Source organism: Simochromis diagramma, unplaced genomic scaffold (assembly GCF_900408965.1).
Source record: "Simochromis diagramma unplaced genomic scaffold, fSimDia1.1 OVJJ01000571.1, whole genome shotgun sequence".
Classification (NCBI taxonomy): Eukaryota; Metazoa; Chordata; class Actinopteri; order Cichliformes; family Cichlidae; genus Simochromis; species Simochromis diagramma.
The window spans coordinates 1250434-1270920 of record NW_024386885.1 but is presented as its reverse complement, the minus strand read 5'-3'; the positions used below and the strand labels follow the sequence as shown (position 1 = coordinate 1270920).

The following is a 20487-nucleotide window of genomic DNA, read 5'->3' as shown; positions in this document are numbered from 1 at the left end:
TATTTGTTAATTTTTGTTGACAGTAACTTTATCCTAACTTTCACAGAAAATTTTAATTCATTTATTTTCTCACAAATAATGTAGATATACTTGACACTGTGTGTCATTTAATCTTTACTGCTTAAATGACACATGTTTTCTACACTTTATGTATTTACATAAGTACCTTACATACCTCATCCCTGTTCTCTTCACTGATTCCAGCCTCTCTGGCTTTAGGGCGGGTAGCAGCAAGTACTTGTTCTAGCTCGTCTTTTTCAAAAAGGTTAGGCACCTCACCAGAGTTTAGCATGTTGTTTATATCCTCCAAAAATTCTTCTACTACAATCTACAACAGATTTAATAGTTAAACACAGTAAGTACACAGAAACTTAAATACTGTAAGTACTTTTGTTGCAATCTTTTTGCAATACCTGAGTATCTGTAAAGAGGAACACCATATCTTTGCCCTCCACACCAGCCATCTTGTAGAGCCTCCTCAAGTCTTCGTGGAAGCTGTCATAGTTATACCCTCTGCTCAATTCAATCTCAAAGCAGCGGTACCCACACATGTGGGCTGCCAAGCGAGTGAGTGACTGCTTGCCTGTACCTCCCACCCCGACTAACAAGGCATTGCCTCGCTCCTGGCGAATCATACGAGCAATCCTAAAAAAATAATAAGATTATTTCATTCCATATGGCACATGCATCGTGTCATTTAGAAAATGTACTGCTAGCTATAATCAGATCAAATCACTTGATATGACACTACCTTTAAAAAAAATCAGAAGATGTGCAGTTAAATTTTATTACTGATGTTAAAATAAGAAAGAGAGTGCCTGCATTTTACTTATGTGGAAGGTATGTCTACTAATTAGACATGCAAGTAATTATTATTGTGGATAAATGATCCTTACAGTCCATATCACAGTCATTGCATGTTCTATTTTAAAAACCAATAAAACACAATCACTCGTATTGCTACTGCCTTTGGGTGACTCAGTTTGTCCCTAACTACAGCTAAAATAAATCAACTACCTGTTAAGAAACTATAACTATAAGTTAAATTCACTCACCTGGAGACATGTTCAATGGCATCCTGGAAGAAAACCAGCTTGATCTCCTTGGAGAAGGTCATGCTGTAATCATCAAGATAGTCCTGAAGTACAGTCTGGATCTTATTCATGTCTGTCAGGTCTTCATACAGGCGATCTTCTTTTTCTGCATGCATCTATGTGGATGATTAGGTGGACACAGAACAAAACTGCAAATCAGTAAATAATGTGCAGTATTTTTGTGTCGACCTGTAAATAAGTTGCTTGGAGGAAAACCTGACCTTGATGAAGTCCCCAAATATTATGGGATGAGACACAAAATGTGAAGACTCTAAGTGGATGTCAAAATATCGCCCTGGCAAAAAAGAGAGAGGTCTATCTTAAACCCATAAAGCCAAAATATAGATTTTGAGCTGATAACAATTAACTGAGCATTCAGAAAATAAAGTCAGAGGCTGGACTGTGAGAGTTCTTACTGGCCATCTCACAGATGATGGTGTTGAAGTAGGTCTTATCTTGGGTGTTGATGAGTCGGTCATGAAATACGCGCTGGCATTCATGGCAGAAAAGGCGGAAGATCTGGGTCTTGTCTCTTACTTGACTTGGCTCACACTGCAGTATGCCTGGTAGTCAACAGAGAGAATCTATATACTCACAACAAGCTTGAAAATCAATATTTGGTAAGACTATCTTTATTCTTCAACACAGTCTGAACCCTTAGGTAAGCTTTCTTGCAGTTTTTGAAAGTAGTCTTCAGGAATAGTTCTTCAGGTTTGTTGAAGACATTCAAAGCTCTTATTTATAGCTTGACTTGCTCTTGTTCTATTCCCTGTATAGATGATCCCACACTGCTTCAATAATGTCAAGGTACAAACTCTGAGGAATCCAGTTCTTGTGTAATTTAGCAAACCTTAACTATTTCTCCCTCTCTTAAAACGGGATTTTTTTGAGACCCACCTTTCCAACGAGACCACTTCTGATAAAAACTGTGTGGGTGTTGCTCTGAAATGCATCTCTCAGGTCCTGTGTCAGGACTTTCCTGCATATTTTTTCTATTTCTTAAGGACATTTAGATACTATATCTGAAGTAGGTTGTTCTTTTGTGCTCTACTTGTCCTGTTTCCCCAGATTATTTAAGGGCACACCATCCTGAGATAGGTCAAATTCGGTTAATAATCTGCGACTCACCTTGTCATTGTAAAAGTAAAATTTTATGATGGCCAAGTTGTGTTATTTTTGGCATTTCTCATAGATTCAAGAGATGGCAACAAATTATGAGTTTTTGCAACAGGCTGCTAGTAACAAAGTGCCCGAAGATACAATCTGAAATTGGTTCTTTGTGAAGTTTGTTATGTGTAGACTTATGCTGGTTCAGCTCTTCAGTTAGGGGCGTTTTTCCTGCTTGAATGGTTCACAGGTCAGTGTTAAGCCACTTAACAAACCAAGAAAATAATTCTCTGAAAATAGTCAGATACAAGGACTGGATTGCCAATGAATGAAAAAGCAGCCAAAGACCAAAGGAATACTCACCTTGAACACACTTGGAGAGGTCCCGGAGATTAAAAACATAGTGGGACTTGGCTGGGGTGGGCAGCAGATCCACACTTAAACGGTTATAAATCTCCACAGCTGCATCCACAATCTGTCCGGCACAGTCCTTCACTGCCTGGGAAAACTCACTGAGGAAACCATTCAGTATAGCCTGGAAGGAGGTTGTGTATGAAAAGTGGTTGTAACACAAATGAGAGGGCATGAAGAGGGGTATACTGAAAATTACATATACTGGCGGAGCAGGAAATGGAAAAATTAAAACATTTAAAGTAAGCGCAACATCTCATAGAGAGAAGTTCATGGACATAAAACATACAGACTACTCAATAAAAATTCTTAATCTGTCAAGATTAACTTGAAATAATAATAAATAAGCGCGGACATGATATATTTTGAAGTGTAAACACTACTCCCTAAAATGTAATTCTTTACATACGTGTGTGTGTGTGTGTGTGTGTGTGTGTGTGTGTGTGTGTGTGTGTGTGTGTGTGTGTGTGTGTGTGTGTGTCAGTATTTTGGAGGACTCCTGACTTTGAAGATCTGTTTGAGGCTGGTGTCCGAGGGTGTTGGCAGGCACAACATGCTGAAGTGGCGAATAAATCTGGGGGACACAGGATTTCGCCCCCCTCCTGGAGGAGCACATGCTGCTGTAATGGTCATTTCCTGAGAAGAAAAAGACAGAATAAAGGGACTACTAAACAGCTGATAAAACGCTAGTATGTTACTTTTTCCTGACATGTCACCATTGACAATAAAATGTTCCATTTAAGAAGAGGGGTTCCTTGTGTGGGGCATTTAAGGACAGTACAGAAATGTTCTAAAATCAGTTGTGCCTGTGTGTATATGTGTGTTTGTATAGCACAAGTTAAGGTAGTAAACATTCTATGGATGATGCACTGATCAGAGACCACTTTTAATTTCATTGTACCTGCGACAATGACAATAAAGACATTCTGATTCTGATTCTCATTCTATAAATGGCGAGTAAAAAAGCTAACAAATAGCCCACAAGATGACTGGGTTTCCTACATAAAAGGATTTAGTATTCATTAAAAACACCAAACAGAACAAATGAGGATTTTAACTGTGCTCAAACACTGAACACGGGGAAAACATCCACAGTAGTTCAGACTAGAACGATTTTGTCTTTACTTGTAGGCAATATTTATGGGAACGTAGAATGTACAGACACTAAAAACAAAAGGTTAAGACTTATGAGCAATTAACTTATAGCTAGTCTAGAACAGCTGTGCTAGTGGAACTGTCCTACCCTTGTTTTAGATACATGCTTGTACTTATAGGAAACATGCCCCATAATCTATCTAAAATCTGAAAATTTGAAAATGCTCCTTCTTGTGGTTTTGTTTTTAAACTGCTTGGAAAAGTCTAAAATAGATAACCTCAACTACAACCAGAGTCTCACATATGCACACGCACATTTATATTTTAATGTCTCATTACAGTGTAGCTCATCTTATTTGCATACCTGGATCTCCTTCCAGAAGAACTTGTTTCTGTCATAAAACCCAGAAAAGTCCTGGAACTGACGCAGGAGTTCTATAGGAGGCTGAGATCCATAACTGTCCAGCTTAGGCATATTCAAGTCATCCACAAAGACCACCAACTTCTTGTTTCCTGGAGGACCTACATGGAGAGAAAAATAATAAATATTCAAGAAGAAAAAAGTAAATGTGTAAGCACTACTGGATGAATGGCCAGGCAGTAGATGTGTAGATGAATAGTGGAAGCAACTGTTAAACTAATGGAAAGGAAGCGACTCTATGGGTGTGTTAAGCAGCTCCAGAACAATTTGGGAATGTGCTGAAGAAAGGCCTCTTAATGTGTTATCTGTAAGTTAGACCCTGAAGACATGTCATTGACAAGCATGGACCTATAATTCAAACAATAAGATGGTAGCTTTTGTCTGAAAAACTTCATCAGTTGGAGTTTCTCAAAGGATTTCCTTTCAGCTACATTGCTGTCCAGATGGTGCAAACAATTGTAACAAATGCATATGACAGTCTGACACAACATGTATGGTTCTTGGGTTTGCTTTTATGTTGTCATTGCCAAACTTGCTCTTTTACCTAAAATGTTCTTTCTCTTTTTCTCCAGTTTGGACTCAATGATCTCCTGTGTACGGGCAGAGGAGGTCTGAGCGGAGAAGTTGATGAAGACAGGAAGATATCCTGCACTTTCCTGGATCCTGTTAAGAAGGCCCCGGGCCACCACAGTCTGCAAGAACATGTTCATCAATTACTTTTCACATATAAATTTTGATATCTGCATTCCTTTCTAAATTGCAACACCAAAATATTACCTTTGCTTTAGCACCATGGATATTTTGGATATGAAACTATAACTAAGCATTGCTGCAGACTCGTGCTATTTCCCCTCTAAAACTCCTCAGCATTTTATTAATACGCCACCATCATAATAAGTAATTTAGTGGAAACTGCCAGATCCATCAGTACACACAGAGTCATTCAGGTGAATGAAATAAACAGTGGCACTAATATATACAATTAACCTTCTACATATGTCATGCCAAAAGCATGGGAATGTTTGTTCCACAAATCACACAGAACCAAATCTCAACAAAATATACATGTATGTGCAGCGTTCTGTCCAAAGCTAAGTGTGGCTGTAGCAAGGCATCTGCAACACATGCAGTGGGTCTTTGTTTATGAAGTGCAAAAAGGAGTCTGAAGTATCCTAGACGTATGTGCTTTTTTTCAGCTGTTCTTTTTGCATCATCAAGTAACATCAGAAAAGCTTTGGATTTATAAAATGTACCCTTTGTCATCCGTTTATTATCTGTTCTAAGATTCTTTACCTTTCCCACTCCCGTGTCACCAGTGAAGAGTACAGAACGGCGCACGGATAGCAGTTTCTCCAGCAGATATCCATAACGAACAGTGTCTGTAGTGGGAACCAGCATCTCAAAAAAAGGTTGTTCCCTATTATATTTAAATGAAGGGATTATAGCTGTCCATAACTGCAGATCCCTGTGATTAAAATTCATGTAGACACTCCACAAGGTACCACACGTCGGGAGCTACAAAACACACAAATGTAAAAAACTTACTACAAAATTATTAGGTGTCTTATTAAGTATCAGCCCAAATGCCATTAGCTAGAAAAAACATTAAATCATTAATGTTCAGTTTCACTCACATTGTTTAATAGCTTTGGTAACAGCAGTTTTGGTGAAGTGTTGCTTTGTACAATTCTTTGTGTGGATGTGAGTGCCTATGTGTGTTAAGTTCAAATTACGGTTTCACATCTGGAATTCTTAATACACTTTTCCTTCCAGTCAAAGCTCCATTAACATAGTTTGATACGGCACTCTGTGAACAGCTTAAATTATTCCACTTTATATACATTGAATACAAGTGTATGAATTTTGACCGATTTGAATAAACTGCCCAGTTTTGTTCTATAATAAATAAATAATTTAGATTGCATTATCCTCACGGCTCATCCATTTCTGTAGGTGTGGTGGTCACAGCTGCATACCTTTGCATTTTTGTTGCCTTCAAATTGCTCTCTGATGAAGGTATCAAAAGCATCCCAGTAAGAACTAGTCAGATTGCCACCTACGGCCCATAGATAGCAAAATATGAAGGTCTGACATAGTACACCATCAAGGTGCTTGGGATTCTGCCACCACAAAAAGAAGACATATCAATAAGTAAGAACATGGGTGAGTAAGTCAATAATTCTACAAGAAGCATGTATATACAGTGGGGCAAAAAAGTATTTAGTCAGCCACCGATTGTGCAAGTTCCCCCACTTAAAATGATGACAGAGGTCAGTAATTTGCACCAGAGGTACACTTCAACTGTGAGAGACAGAATGTGAAAAAAAAATCCATGAATTCACATGGTAGGATTTGTAAAGAATTTATTCGTAAATTAGGGTGGAAAATAAGTATTTGGTCACCTCAAACAAGGAAAATCTCTGGCTCTCACAGACCTGTAACGTCTTCTGTAAGAAGCTTTTCTGTCCCCCACTCGTTACCTGTATGAATGGCACCTGTTTGAACTCATCATCTGTATAAAAGACACCTGTCCACAGCCTCAAACAGTCAGACTCCAAACGCCGCCATGGCCAAGACCAAAGAGCTTTCGAAGGACACCAGGAAAAGTATTGTAGACCTGCACCAGACTGGGAAGAGTGAATCTACAATAGGCAAGCAGCTTGGTGTGAAAAAATCAACTGTGGGAGCAATCATCAGAAAATGGAAGACATACAAGACCACTGATAATCTCCCTCGATCTGGGGCTCCACGCAAGATCTCATCCCGTGGGGTCAAAATGATCATGAGAACGGTGAGCAAAGATCCCAGAACCACACGGGGGGACCTGGTGAATGACCTGCAGAGAGCTGGGACCAAAGTAACAAAGGTCACCATCAGTAACACACTACAACGGCAGGGAATCAAATCCCGCAGTGCCAGACGTGTTCCGCTGCTGAAGCCAGTGCATGTCCAGGCCCGTCTGAAGTTTGCCAGAGAGCACATGGATGATACAGCAGAGGATTGGGAGAATGTCATGTGGTCAGATGAAACCAAAGTAGAACTTTTTGGTATAAACTCAACTCGTCGTGTTTGGAGGAAGAAGAATACTGAGTTGCATCCCAAGAACACCATACCTACTGTGAAGCATGGGGGTGGAAACATCATGCTATGGGGCTGTTTTTCTGCCAAGGGGACAGGACGACTGATCCGTGTTAAGGACAGAATGAATGGGGCCATGTATCGTGAGATTTTGAGCCAAAACCTCCTTCCATCAGTGAGAACTTTGAAGATGAAACGAGGCTGGGTCTTCCAACATGACAATGATCCAAAACACACCGCCCGGGCAACAAAGGAGTGGCTCCGTAAGAAGCATTTGAAAGTCCTGGAGTGGCCTAGCCAGTCTCCAGACCTCAACCCCATAGAAAATCTGTGGCGGGAGTTGAAAGTCCGTGTTGCTCGGCGACAGCCCCAAAACATCACTGCTCTCGAGAAGATCTGCATGGAGGAATGGGCCAAAATACCAGCTACTGTGTGTGCAAACCTGGTAAAGACCTATAGTAAACGTTTGACCTCTGTTATTGCCAACAAAGGTTATGTTACAAAGTATTGAGTTGTATTTTTGTTATTGACCAAATACTTATTTTCCACCCTGATTTACGAATAAATTCTTTACAAATCCTACCATGTGGATTCATGGATTTTTTTTTCACATTCTGTCTCTCACAGTTGAAGTGTACCTCTGGTGCAAATTACTGACCTCTGTCATCATTTTAGGTGGGGGAACTTGCACAATCGGTGGCTGACTAAATACTTTTTTGCCCCACTGTAACTTATGGCTTTGTCTTGTCGAACAGAAGTAGCACACTCTCATCTTTAACTCATTGCTGGTTTAACCAAAGTTGCTGCCTGTACATTTTTTGCTTTTCCTTTGTGGAAAAAAATTAACTTTTTTTATTTCATTGTCAAGTCAGTTTGCAAAATTGTTGTTTGGACTAAATGACTGATTCTTTTGATGCATCCTACAAAAAAAGGACTAAACATGACAGCTACATTTTGTGTTAAATGTACCATCTTGAGGTCTGGCCCTCCGTTACCCAGCAGAAGAGCCTCCAGCAAGGAGCACAGAGTGCTGACTTTACTGATGTCCACTTGGCGAATTGCTTGGACACAATGCTTGGACACAAATTGTAGACCTTTCTCCACGTACTGCTTGAACATCTCCATCAGGTATGCACCCACTGGGCCTGGAAGCTGGAGAGACAGGAGAAAGTTAAATGAGGTTTACAGAGAAGCTTGTAGCAGGATATTAAGTGTATGCAGAGTCATGCATTTACATTATCTACACAATTTATAAAGTAACCTTGCTAGTTTGGCTTAGACTCCCTAGTAATAGTCTTCTTGATGCCCAGAGGTAGGACTGAGATCAAGAGGGAAGAACTATGCACTGCAAAAAAACAACAATTTGACTACAATGTAAAAATTAACCTATAGGGATAAAAATAAAAATACATTTAAATTTAAATACATTTCTCCACAGGGAATTAGTTTTAGGTGATCTAACTTTATATACAATATGTTGCATCTGTTACTAGTTATAATGGCTATATGAATGCAGTAGTCAGCAATCAAGAGATATCTTCATATCAATATAAGTCCAGAGGGTTTACAACAAGGTGCAACACCTGGTTACACTGAAGGACAGGAAGAACAGGATGGATTTTGTCCAAAAATCCCATAAAGGAGGCTGCGCAGCTCCATGGAAAAGCAAAGGAGCAGCTGTCAAAATACTTAAGATCCTATCTGTATAATATAAGAGAAATCTAGAATTTGGAGATATAACATGTACATACCCTGTCCCCTAGACCATTAATCCATGTCTGCACGTAGGGCATCCACTTGAGCTCATCAGGATCAACATAAACCATTCCACAGCGACTTACTGTGGCTGGAGATGCCACAGCCAAGTCCTGAACCTGCAAATACACATTATGAAGACGACTTAAGATTTACAAGCTCCTATTATAAGAGAGTCCATTATAAACCAGCTTCATATTCTTAGTAAAGCATTAAATGTTTATTCTTGAGCTCATGTTTAAGACCCTGCAAATTAATTTATAATCCAATTTACTGTCAACAAAAGTGATCCAGTTCCACTTTCACTCTGTTTGGCTCTAACCTCAAACACCATGTGTATGGATGGAGTAAGTTTGATTCGCTCGCTGTTGGCCAAACAGAGCATCTTGTTGTCATCCAATACAGTGTTCATGTTCTCGATCCAAAGGGCATCAACTGGTCCATCACAGATAACCCACTTGTGGTCATCACTAGTGTCACTGACTGCGTCACGGACACTCAGTGCCATCAGTCCATCACGCCACTCCAATGTCAAAGTATTAATCTGAGAGGTTGACACAAAAGTTAAATAAATAACTGCAGTGAGAGAAAAGGAAACACTGCTGATGTCAGATTTAGTCTCCTGTGTGCTGTACCTCTCCATAGAGCTCTCCCATTGAGACAGATTTTGGATTGAGCACATAGGTCTTGACAGGCTGATAGAAGGGGTTGACAGCCTGGTGTCCCTTTGAGATGGAGGGTCTCCAGAGTGTCTGCCAGGATGGTGTAGACAGTGGTCTTACCTCCACCACTTGGTCCAACCAACATAACTCCATGGCGAACTAACATGGTCTCATAAAGCTGGATCACCTAATAGGAAGATAAGAGGAACAGGCTTTTTAAATACTCAAAATATTTCTGCTCTTTTAAAAAGATTTACGTCTGCAGCTGGAATTAACTGAGCTGAAGTGTCTGTCTTGGAATATTTTCCACTTGAACTCTACCTTCTTAGTCATGCTATCCAACGGTTGAAGGTTTCGCTTAACCAGAGACTCCACAATGGTTGAGTGTAGCACACCATAGTCATGTTCAGGGATACAAACACCAGGAAACAGGTCTGACAGGATACCACTGGAAAGGAATGGAAGATTGCCATGAACATAAACATACAGATATATAAAAAAAAAGAAAGAAGAGGCACCATACAAACTCTTACTTTTAGAACTTAATGTTCTTACTGTTATCGTGCAGTTTAAAAAAGAAATAACAAAGCTACTTCAGCTGCTCCCTTATTCACCACGGTGGGTAGCTCCACATGTTTAATTTGGCACAGGACACAACCCCAAAAGGATTTGTGTCTGCGCCCAGGGTTGTAATAAGGATCTTTCGCAGCCAAATGTATAAATCCCTATGCTGCAGAGCAAGAAACAGTCCCTTACAATGTCAGATAGTCTCACCCAAACAGCACGGCATCATCAGTGAGGAACTTTGGCAGGTTGGAGTCTCTCAGTGCTCTAATTAGAACCACATCCTCACTAAGGTGAGGGTTCTCTCTCTTCAGTGACCTACGAGCAAACATTAAAAATGACATGGATTTCTTTGTGACCTAAACATTTTTTTATATTTAATATTGTAGAGTCACTCCAGGTTTTCAAATAATTGCTATACAATGAAAATAGTTCTGTGTTAGTAATGGGCATCCTAAAATCTGTCTTTTGTCTTCATATTGGTCATATTCACAAAAAATTGATAAAATATAAAAGGAAACCCGCATGGTTAAAGAACCAGTGTGAGCATCTCTTCTAAAGTAGTTCATTTAAATAGTTGTAATTACAAAATGTGTCATTTCTTCATCTCTTCATGTGTTTCAAACACTTCGTTATGACAAGCATCAAATAAATAAAATAAATGTAAATTATTTTTTTCAGAGAGGAACTAGAGCTTAAATGAGGAAGTGCTGGGAGCTCTTAATTGCCCCTTGGGGATAAATAAAGTCTGATTCTGATTCTAAGCTCTTAGCCTCTAATCTGAGTAATCACCAGTATCACCAGTTTCACTGCTCTTATTGTGGACAGCAGCACTTTGTCTTGAAAAGCAAATTATCTACTTAAAATGTGAAACATGTCACAGTAAACATAATGTACATGTAGCTTCAGAATACACAAAATGGTAAATGCTAAACATATCCATGTATATGTGTGTGAGACTATTTAAAATCACAGCAGTCACAGAAAGACATTTCAGAGAAGATGCTTGTCTGCCCTGATTATTCAATGCATATGTGTCCGTGTAATGCTCTGACCCTGCCATGACCAGGACAGATTTGACAGCTCTCATCCCAAAGTCATAGTGGTCCTGCTGGGACAGTTGCTCTGAGCACAGCTTGTACATTTGGGTCATCTTCCTTGCAAGGGTTTTACTAGACTCAAATCCTTCTGAGTACAAAATCACCTGGAGGGAGAACAGAGAAACAGTTATAGCAATACAAATGCAGCTGAGCTTAAGTCAATAAAAGAGGGAAAATGATAGCTTATTTTATGGAGAAATATCAGAGAATTTAGAATAAGACACATAAACACACAAACTGGAAGTTACCTCTGCAATAAGAGCATAGTTTGGAACCATCATTGCTATTGGTCTAAAGAGAGCTTTAAGGTTGTCGGGTAATTCTGTTCTTCCAGCATAGCCTGGGTTCATAGTGATGAATGCAGCACATGTCATCACCAGCTTGATCTCCCGGCCCTCAAATAGAAACCTTGACAGCTACATAACAAAGATAAAAGAGACACTCTTGTTAGTAAAAGGTCAACTTTATTATCCTAAACTATATACTCACTATGGATAAAGTGAAATATCCATCCATCCATCCATTTTTCTTAAGCGTAATCAAATAAGGCTTTACAATACAGTAATGTATTTCTGTATTTCTTTAAGATGTCCACTTCCTGGTTAAATAAGGGTTAAAAAAAAGTGTGAGTGCAGTCTTTTGTATCTTCCTCTTGACAACACCCCATCTACTGTAATACCCATGGCTATTCAAGGAGAGTTATAATATGGCCAGCAATCCATCTGCTAGTAAGTTTGGCACTGCAATTAATAATGGCAGGTAATTATTTCTACTGGAAAAGGAAATTGGCACCTCCATACAGCTTGTCAGCAGTTGGTGAAATACTCTAAAATCTGACTTTGGCCTTTATAAAACACAGTGGATCAACTATCACCAACACCCGAAATCAGTGGAGGAAATGGTGGTAAAAATGGACGTGATCATACACTCGGTGTCTTCAACTTGGTGGCAATTCAAATTTGAGTAACTTATAACAAACTTGAAATTAAATTAAACTTTTACTAATTTGTATTTTGTAAACCAAAAGCCAGAAATATCAAAACAACAAATTAGACTTGAAATATTTAACTTTATGTGAGGTGACTCTAGGACATGACAGCCGATTTTTTTCTTGCAAAACTGTGTGCATGTGTTTGTATACCTTAGCAGCTTTGGCATTTCTTATGGTTATGAGCTGCTGAGCGATGACAGACAACACTTCAATGTCGATTCTGTTAAATTCGTCAAAACAACACCAAGCTCCTGACTGTGCCAGCCCACTGAAGAACCGACCCATCATCTGTATAAGAATATTATGATTCATTAAAAACAGATATTATGTGTGGAATACCAAGACTTGAAAAGTAGTTACTACTCTTATCTTCCAAATAGTGGCAAATACTCAATACCCGCAATTCCACTGTTAAGTGTAATTATTCAAAGAGGATTTTGTACATCTTTTGTGTTTGTAAATAGGACATCAGTAATTTTACTTTAATGGATGACATAAAGCATTGTTCAAAGTTATTTGCAGTTCATAAACAGGCTTATAAAATACCAGAAACGGCCTTTTATGCTGGTCACAGTGATTCCAAGCACCTGTCCAGCTGTAATCTATTTCAGGTGTAGTCTAGAAATGACAAAAAAGGGATCTAGGTTCATAAAATTCCTTGTAGCTGACCTTATAGTCCAGTCCATCTGAACAATTAAAGACCACACACTGGATGGCCAGCGCCTTTGCCAAGTCCTTTGTGGTCTCTGTTTTGCCCGTCCCTGCCGGCCCTGCAGGAGCACCTCCCAAGTCCAGTTGGAGAGCTCCCATAAGACAAAGGTAGCAACGGTCCTGCGTCCCAAGGCAGACAGAGAAACACAAAAATGAAGAAAAGGATCCATGTTTCTATAGAATTTAAAAAGATGACAGATAAAACAACTAATACTTAAAGAAGTCTAAATGAAATAAAACAGTGTTTACGAAAATGAGCCAAGTGTAAGTTTTTCTAACTAATTTTAACATTTATCTAAACAGTTTTGGATATATAATCTGTATTTTGATTCTAATGATAAGTTATTGCCAGTAGCATATGGTGGTTTTGCTAGTATTTTGTTTTGTGGTCCGTTTGACTGTATGTATTCCGTTGTGTTTTTACACCACTCCTGCATTTAATCATTAAACTCTGCCTCCTTCTCCCGCAGTGTCTTCTGTCCTGTCCCTCTCCGCTGCTTTCTCCTTCTCCCCACCCCCCACTAATCATGGCAGATGGCTGCCCCTCGCTGGGCCTGGTTCTACTGGAGTTTTCTTCCTGCTAAAAGGGAGCTTTTTCCTCCCACTGTCACCACACGCTTGCTAACAGGGGTCATCTGATTGTTTCCTTTCTAAAATCATAGGGTCTTACTTTTACCTTACAACACATTGAGGTGACTGTTGTTGTGAATTGGCGCTAAATTAAATTAAAATTGAATTCTTAGACATTTTTTATTTAAGTATCACACAAAATTGAAGAACAGTCTAAATATACTTACAACTGGAACTCTACATTTGTGTGAATGTAGTTTTATATTCTCCATTACCGTGAGTGGTGTGATGACCAGCCTAGGACAAGCTCCCAGATATTCATAGCCATAAATGTAAGTGGACAGTGCCATTGTGGCTACACAGTTGTTAAGGTCCATGTCCCAGTAGTAGCGCAGCTGTCTCTGCCATTCAAAGCTGGACCTGTTGTCAACCTGAAGAAAACCTTAAGTCAGTTGAAGGTGGTGACTTGTTACTAACTTGTTTTTGTTTTTATAACACTGATCGCAGGAAAAATCAGGTACCGGTAACTATAGTCAGTGTCCCGCTAACACTACACTGTTGTACCTTTTGTCGAACTAGATCGGTGACTATGTCTCTAGCGTGAACATCAATGGTGATGAGGGCTGTGATGATATTACGATGTAAAGCAGGGAGCTGTCCTCGTACCAATGCTGCTAGGGCATTCAGTCTCTGGAGTGCACAGAAACATAATCAAGCAAGCATCCTTGGGTTATAACGTTGAAATTAAAGAGCAAAAAAAGTCCAGGTTTGTTTGATGAGGTTAAAATGTAACCACAGAATTAAAGAAGCAGTAAAAGAATCTGTACTGTGATTTACTTCAAAGTTGGTGCCTTCAAATTTCTGCAAGGCAGTAAAATGGTCATGGTCTCCCTCCAGGCACGCATCCATGTCCCTGCACCACATCAGCTGTGATATGGTCAGCACCACCTGGTGGGCATAAAGACAAAGTGAAGTTAAATCTTTTATAAACAAAAACTGAGCAAAAAGTATCAAAAAAGCATATAAATAAATTGAGAAACCTATGAAAGCTTTAGATATGACAGCAAGAGTCTGGTTGACTCATAAACAGTTATGCAGTGCTAATTGTTAATATACCTATAAAATGGAATTTAGTAGTAACTACATGAAATGATTTCCTGATCTGTTCCAGTGCCAATCTAATAAATGACTACACACAGGATAGCATGCACCTGTGCTCCTTCGAAAGTCTAAAAGGCTCTAGCACCCAACTTTCCTTTAACACACACGTGTGTGTGTGTGTGTGTGTGTGTTCGTGTATTTGTGTACCTGTGACGGGTGTCCAGCCACCACCCATTCCTCTCTAGACTTCTTCTGGTAGTCTACAATGGCAGCCTTGCTGAGCTGTCGCAGTGAGGAGAACATAGCCTCCTCCACTTTGCAAAGCCAGTCTTCCACATTTCCCTGTGCTTTCAGACCTTTAGCCAAACCCACCTTCAAGCACAGAACCACAGAATCAGTTAGGGTTGAGGATTTGATTACACCTCTTGTGCTTGTTATACTATTTTGTAATTGACACCTGAGCAAAGACTGGAGTTTTTCATGTGAATAAGAAAACCCAGAGCAGCAAACAGATGTCAACAAAAGAATTCTTGTAAAACAAATGTCCGTGATAACATCACCTTTCATGTCTTATTATGTTTCTAGTTTTGGGTGCAAACTAAGACTTGGGATGTCCCTTTTATGCCTTAATTGGTACTTGCTAAGTCCTTGCACTTGAGATCGTTCTTACTATACTAAGATGGTTGCCAAGTGAGAGAGAAGTAGTATTTATTAAAGAGAGCTCAAACTATAAAATCCACACTTGCATTAAAAATTACATATACTTTGTGATTAGGATATAATATTATTCTTTAAGACTGTTCTCTTAGATTTTGTGCATGTGAGCTTCTTGCTTTCAAATGACTGGCTACCTAAGAATCATATCTTACTTGTATCTCAATGACTGGTTCAATTTAGGAATTCTAACCTGCCAAATGAGTAAAAAACATCAGAAAGTTGTTCTACTTTATAACAAAGACCTAAAGAGAGAATAACATGCAGAATAAAACACAGACAATAATGACCAGATGACTGAAGGTTCCTCAAGCCTGACCTTTTCTCCCTCAGGGGACACCATATTCAGGATGTCTGTGCTATATATGGTCTTCTGCTCTCCATCATCCAACATTTCTGGAGCACCAGAAGGTTCTTCAGGCAATAAAGCAAACTCCAGTCGAGTGATGGCATCAAAACACTTCCTGAGGTGAGGCTGCACTGCCTGAGGGTTACGTGTCTGAGCAAGAATCTTTAGCAGTTCATCATTGGATAAGAAGTAAAACCTGTAAGTCACAGACAAAAGGTACATAGCACAGCATGCAAACAATCTAACAATAATGTTCGTCATTTTCTAAAAACAAAAAATGTAAAATATAAATAGACATTAAGAGTTTAGATTGTCTATGAAACATATCTAAAGGAAGGAAAAGAATATTACATTGCCATGATCTTCAATCAGATGTCGATAGACTAAACATGAAAATTGTTGCTTTCAAAATGTACTTTTGGTGAACCCAGATTACCGCGGCATCCACAAATAATCTTTCAAACTCCGCATCTTTAATTGCATTTAAAAATTAAACATGCTGCCGATTGATTCATAGAAATCAATCGGCAGCATGAGATTTTTATGAAGATCAAGCAAAGTGAAGTTTAAAACAGTCCATTCAAAATGTGTGTAAATTCAAAATTTACACTGTTGTTGTAGAAGTCTCAAAAACTCAAAGAATGCACAAAACTTGCATATCAAATATGATATACTTGGTGTGGTGGAATAAGGGATTTTAAAATCACATACAACCATATTTTATTCACACAACAGAAAACATCAAATGTCACAACAAATTAAAAAAAAATGAGGACAGGGCCGTGTTTATGACTGTGTAGCATCCCATCTTATTTTAACTGGGATGTCTGGGAACTGAAGATACTAGTTGCTGGTGTCTGGTGTTGACAGCATTGTTTTTCTACTCTTATCTGAGGCTTCTAGCTGCAATACAGTGTACAGGCCTGCTTTTCTATCATGTAACAAACAAACAAATCATGTGTGCATAGTACCTTGGGAAGATGACTCTCTTGGACTCCAGGTAAGCTTCCAGACACTTCTGTATCTCATCCAAAAGAGCATTGTTCTGCTGCAAAGTCTCCAACAGACCTTTTGGGATAAAACAACAGGCTTGTATGCAGTGTGTCAACATAGTCGCCTTCATGAATGCATGTATTTGCATGTACAGTAATTCTGCCTTCGTCTTTCAGCATTAACATCCCTACAATGCTGTTTTAATGCATCGTGTTTGGTCACTGTGGCGTGATGACACCTGAGCGACATCCGCAATCATGCCTCGCCGGCTTAAAGTCTGAACTGGGTCCTGTCTGTCTTTTGTTGTTGTTGTGGGTGATGTGTTCAGCTGTGAGCTGCAAAGCTACAGCCGTGTGTGTAAAACAGCAACCATGAAAATAAAGAATGCTGAAAACCGCTGAAACACAGTCGCGTCTGTCATGAATCATTTACAGTCACATACCAGTCTGTGTGGCTGCATCAAAAGCATTGGGCATCCAGTTAACTTTAGCCATGATCTCTTCCCAGGACTTGTCAACTTTAAGAAACATTTCTGACTCAGCAGGCAGCTGTCTCTTTATGTCTGGAGCCAAAAAGATACTTTCTAGGTATAACCAGTTCCTTTGACATGTAAGCCACTCCTCCTAGAAAGGAAAAAAAGAAACACAGTGAGCAGACAGAGTATATAAAATGCATAGGAATTAATGAAAAAGACAAAAAACTCAACAATGTTCCCTTAAACCATCTACTGAACTCAGTAAACTTTGAAAAATCATATATTTTGCAAGTATTTTGTTTTCTTTTCTACAGCCACTGAGGAAAGCCAATGTGAATGAAACTGGATCTGCATTTAAGAAAGCAAACCTTTATTACAGCTGAACCAGTTTCACTTAGAAATAAACTATTTTAAAAGACTTTACCAATGTTTGGTTAAAAAGGATCAGCTGTGTCAGCAATTTCTTGACCCTCCCCTTGATGGGAGCTACATAGCGTGAGGATGCCACTGCGCCCACACTGATAATGCTGTCATCCAGGAGTACCTTCACACATAAATAAACACAGAGGGATGAAACATAAACATTTAGAGATACTGAAACACTGGTGATGTTTTACAATAGACTGCATGAAAGTGCAACTCATCACAACCTGGATATCATCCGTGCCTCCCAAGATAAAGACATCCTTAGTGTCACCATGGGACAGCACAGTAAACTCTGTGTTCTTCCACAAATCCTCCACCTGCAAGACCCATTAGGAGTGCTTCATCAACACGCAGTAACACATGGAATTTCTTAAATATCGTTTTGCATGCATGTTTATTCTCCCACAAACGTGAATTTCCAAAAGGAGAGTAGATATTGTGTTGAGTAGTGTGCTAAATCTGTCACTGCAGCCAAAACAGTTAACCTGTCTATGGTGGAAACATCTGCTGCATTAGACCTCTTATGCTATTATAGTTATAGCCATGTAACATGTCATATCTTGTCTTGTTAATTGGTTATGCAAACATAGCTAACTGTTTCTTTCCTTTTACACTAATAGATTAGCGTTTTTTCTCTGAAATCAAGTAACATTTGAGTGGCTTTTACTCATATTTGGGTATAAAATGTGGGGATAGTATATTAAATAGAGAGATATGTAAATGTAACTTCTAATTTAGTACTTTTACTGAGATATAATATCTGTATAAATATTTATATGTAATCCACATACCTTTGTGATAATGGTCTCCACTGAAGCCTCTTCTGAAGCTTGTCCTGAAACCTAAAAGTTAATATTTGTGTCAGTCCCTAAGGAGTTTGCCATAACTATAGTTGCAATTTAATGATGAGCTGATAAATGTGGGATCTCTAATCAATCTGTAACTTTTATTAGGTATTAGGATGTGTTGTGTACTCAGTAGTACCCAGAGTCTCCTAAGCAGAACAAGCAAATCTCATATTATATACATTTTACCTCCTGAATCTCCTTGCCATATGAGAAAACACTGAGCTCCTCTAAACCAGCTATGGTAAGTTCATCCACATTGAGGGAAGTCCCCACCAAAGACTCCAAAGTCTTCCAATGTTCCGGTTTCAGACATGGGTTACGAAGATCAGTGATCACAGGCAGCTAAAAAAAAGAACACATAAATACCACTTGGGAAGTCACAAAAACAGTCTATTACTTTCAGCCCATATTTTAATGTGGTATGATTTTATAAAGAGGCTGCTGGCAACATTATCTATGAAACAAAAAATATGAGATATTTCATAACACTTTTTTCTACCCACTCTGTGCATCATCACGTCCACCTTGTTCTTCAGACAGGGAACTATATTGTTACGTGGCAGACCCTTCTCAAGCTGGTTGACGTACTTGTTGTATTTGTTGACTTGTGAGCTAAACTGCTCCATGTCCAGTTGTTGAAGCGTGCTCTAGTGATGGATAAAATGAAAGAACACAGTAGAGCTAATGGCATTCATTTATAAACTGTACTTTATAGTGTATGCATGGACAGACTTGCTATACAGTGGAGGAAATAATCATTTAATCCCCTGCTAAATTTGTAACTTGGCTCACTTACAAAGAAATGAACAGTGTCTTGTTTTTATGGAGAGAGACGGAATATCATCTAAATATCCGTATAAATAAACAGTGCATAAAAGTTATAAATTATTTTGCATGTAATTAATTGAAATCATTAAGTGAAAGTATTTGTTCCCAAAGAAAAACATGACTTTGTACTTTACAGAGAAACCTTTGTTGGTAAGCACAGCGGTAAGATTTTTCTCGCCCACTTCTCTTTAATGGAAAACTCTCTAATCCTAAAAGATTTAGAGCTATCTTAACAGTCGCATGGCTGTTCCTTCCATAGATTTTTCTATCGGGATTCAGGTCAACAGACTGAATTGGCCATTCAATAACATTAATGTGCTTCCTATTTAGCCGCTCCATTGTTGCCTTGGTGGTATGTTAGGGTCATTGTCATGCTGGAAGATCCATCCACAGTGTTCTTCAGTGTTCTGGCTGAGGGAACTAAATTCCCAAGATTTTGTGTATAGGGCCCTGTCCCAGCTTGATATTACTTTTATCCAACCACAGCAATTTCTTCAAAGTCTTCTCTGAATCATTTAGATGTTTTTTTTTCTTGTCAAAGTTTATAAGTCAAGTGTACAGTTAGCTTTGATTTTGAGGCAGCACAGTATGAAAGAGAAGTTTTACAGATACAGAACATTTAATACCAGAGACAGACGCTGACTAACATGCTACAGTTCATCTTTATTATTTTCTAGTTGTGTTAGTGTTGCCATCACAAGTCTTTAGGTCATCCATTGAATCCAACACTGGTCTAAGCAGTGATGTAGAAATCAACAATGGCTTCATAACTTCACACAAAGGATCCATGAGACGTCCAAAATCATCAAAGATAGCTGGAACATAGGCTCTGTCTAAATTATTTTCAGCCTTCCTTCTCGCTGTTTCCTTTTGTAATGTTTCAACATTTCCCTTCAGCTCCTCCAGTTCGTCCTTGTTTATCAGTGCACTTGAAAGATGGAGCAGACACATCAGAGTCAAAATCATAACTAAGCCTTTGGTAGTTGTGACACCACTCATGGTCAACTGTGCTGCTGCCATCAAAGTTTCTGCCAGTGACAAACAAACTGATGAATGCTGACATGAAGGACTGACACACACAAACTCACACACAGAGTGGCCCCTCCTCTATGACACGGCTCAGCTGTGGGTGGGTCAAAGTACTTTCATTTCAATTCCAAAAAGTCACGTTCTCTGTGGGTTCATACTAGCTGT

General features: G+C 39.0%; 1 protein-coding gene across 1 annotated transcript in view; it reads right to left on the bottom strand.

Moving 5' to 3' along the window:
• LOC120734571 (dynein heavy chain 6, axonemal-like) overlaps window positions 1–20487 on the bottom strand; it is a 53851-nt gene that overhangs the window by 19963 nt on the left and 13401 nt on the right. The window contains 34 exon segments of the mRNA XM_040033426.1: window positions 176–328; window positions 414–645; window positions 1056–1210; window positions 1316–1389; window positions 1511–1657; window positions 2565–2736; window positions 3117–3248; window positions 4072–4229; window positions 4673–4820; window positions 5422–5643; window positions 6105–6248; window positions 8176–8358; window positions 8958–9080; window positions 9284–9505; window positions 9597–9677; window positions 9679–9810; window positions 9945–10071; window positions 10398–10505; window positions 11243–11391; window positions 11536–11703; window positions 12429–12566; window positions 12948–13109; window positions 13835–13990; window positions 14124–14249; window positions 14397–14507; window positions 14868–15032; window positions 15694–15919; window positions 16695–16791; window positions 17159–17339; window positions 17616–17735; window positions 17842–17934; window positions 18409–18459; window positions 18652–18807; window positions 18969–19112. Coding sequence (XP_039889360.1) covers window positions 176–328; window positions 414–645; window positions 1056–1210; window positions 1316–1389; window positions 1511–1657; window positions 2565–2736; window positions 3117–3248; window positions 4072–4229; window positions 4673–4820; window positions 5422–5643; window positions 6105–6248; window positions 8176–8358; window positions 8958–9080; window positions 9284–9505; window positions 9597–9677; window positions 9679–9810; window positions 9945–10071; window positions 10398–10505; window positions 11243–11391; window positions 11536–11703; window positions 12429–12566; window positions 12948–13109; window positions 13835–13990; window positions 14124–14249; window positions 14397–14507; window positions 14868–15032; window positions 15694–15919; window positions 16695–16791; window positions 17159–17339; window positions 17616–17735; window positions 17842–17934; window positions 18409–18459; window positions 18652–18807; window positions 18969–19112 — 4956 coding nt within the window.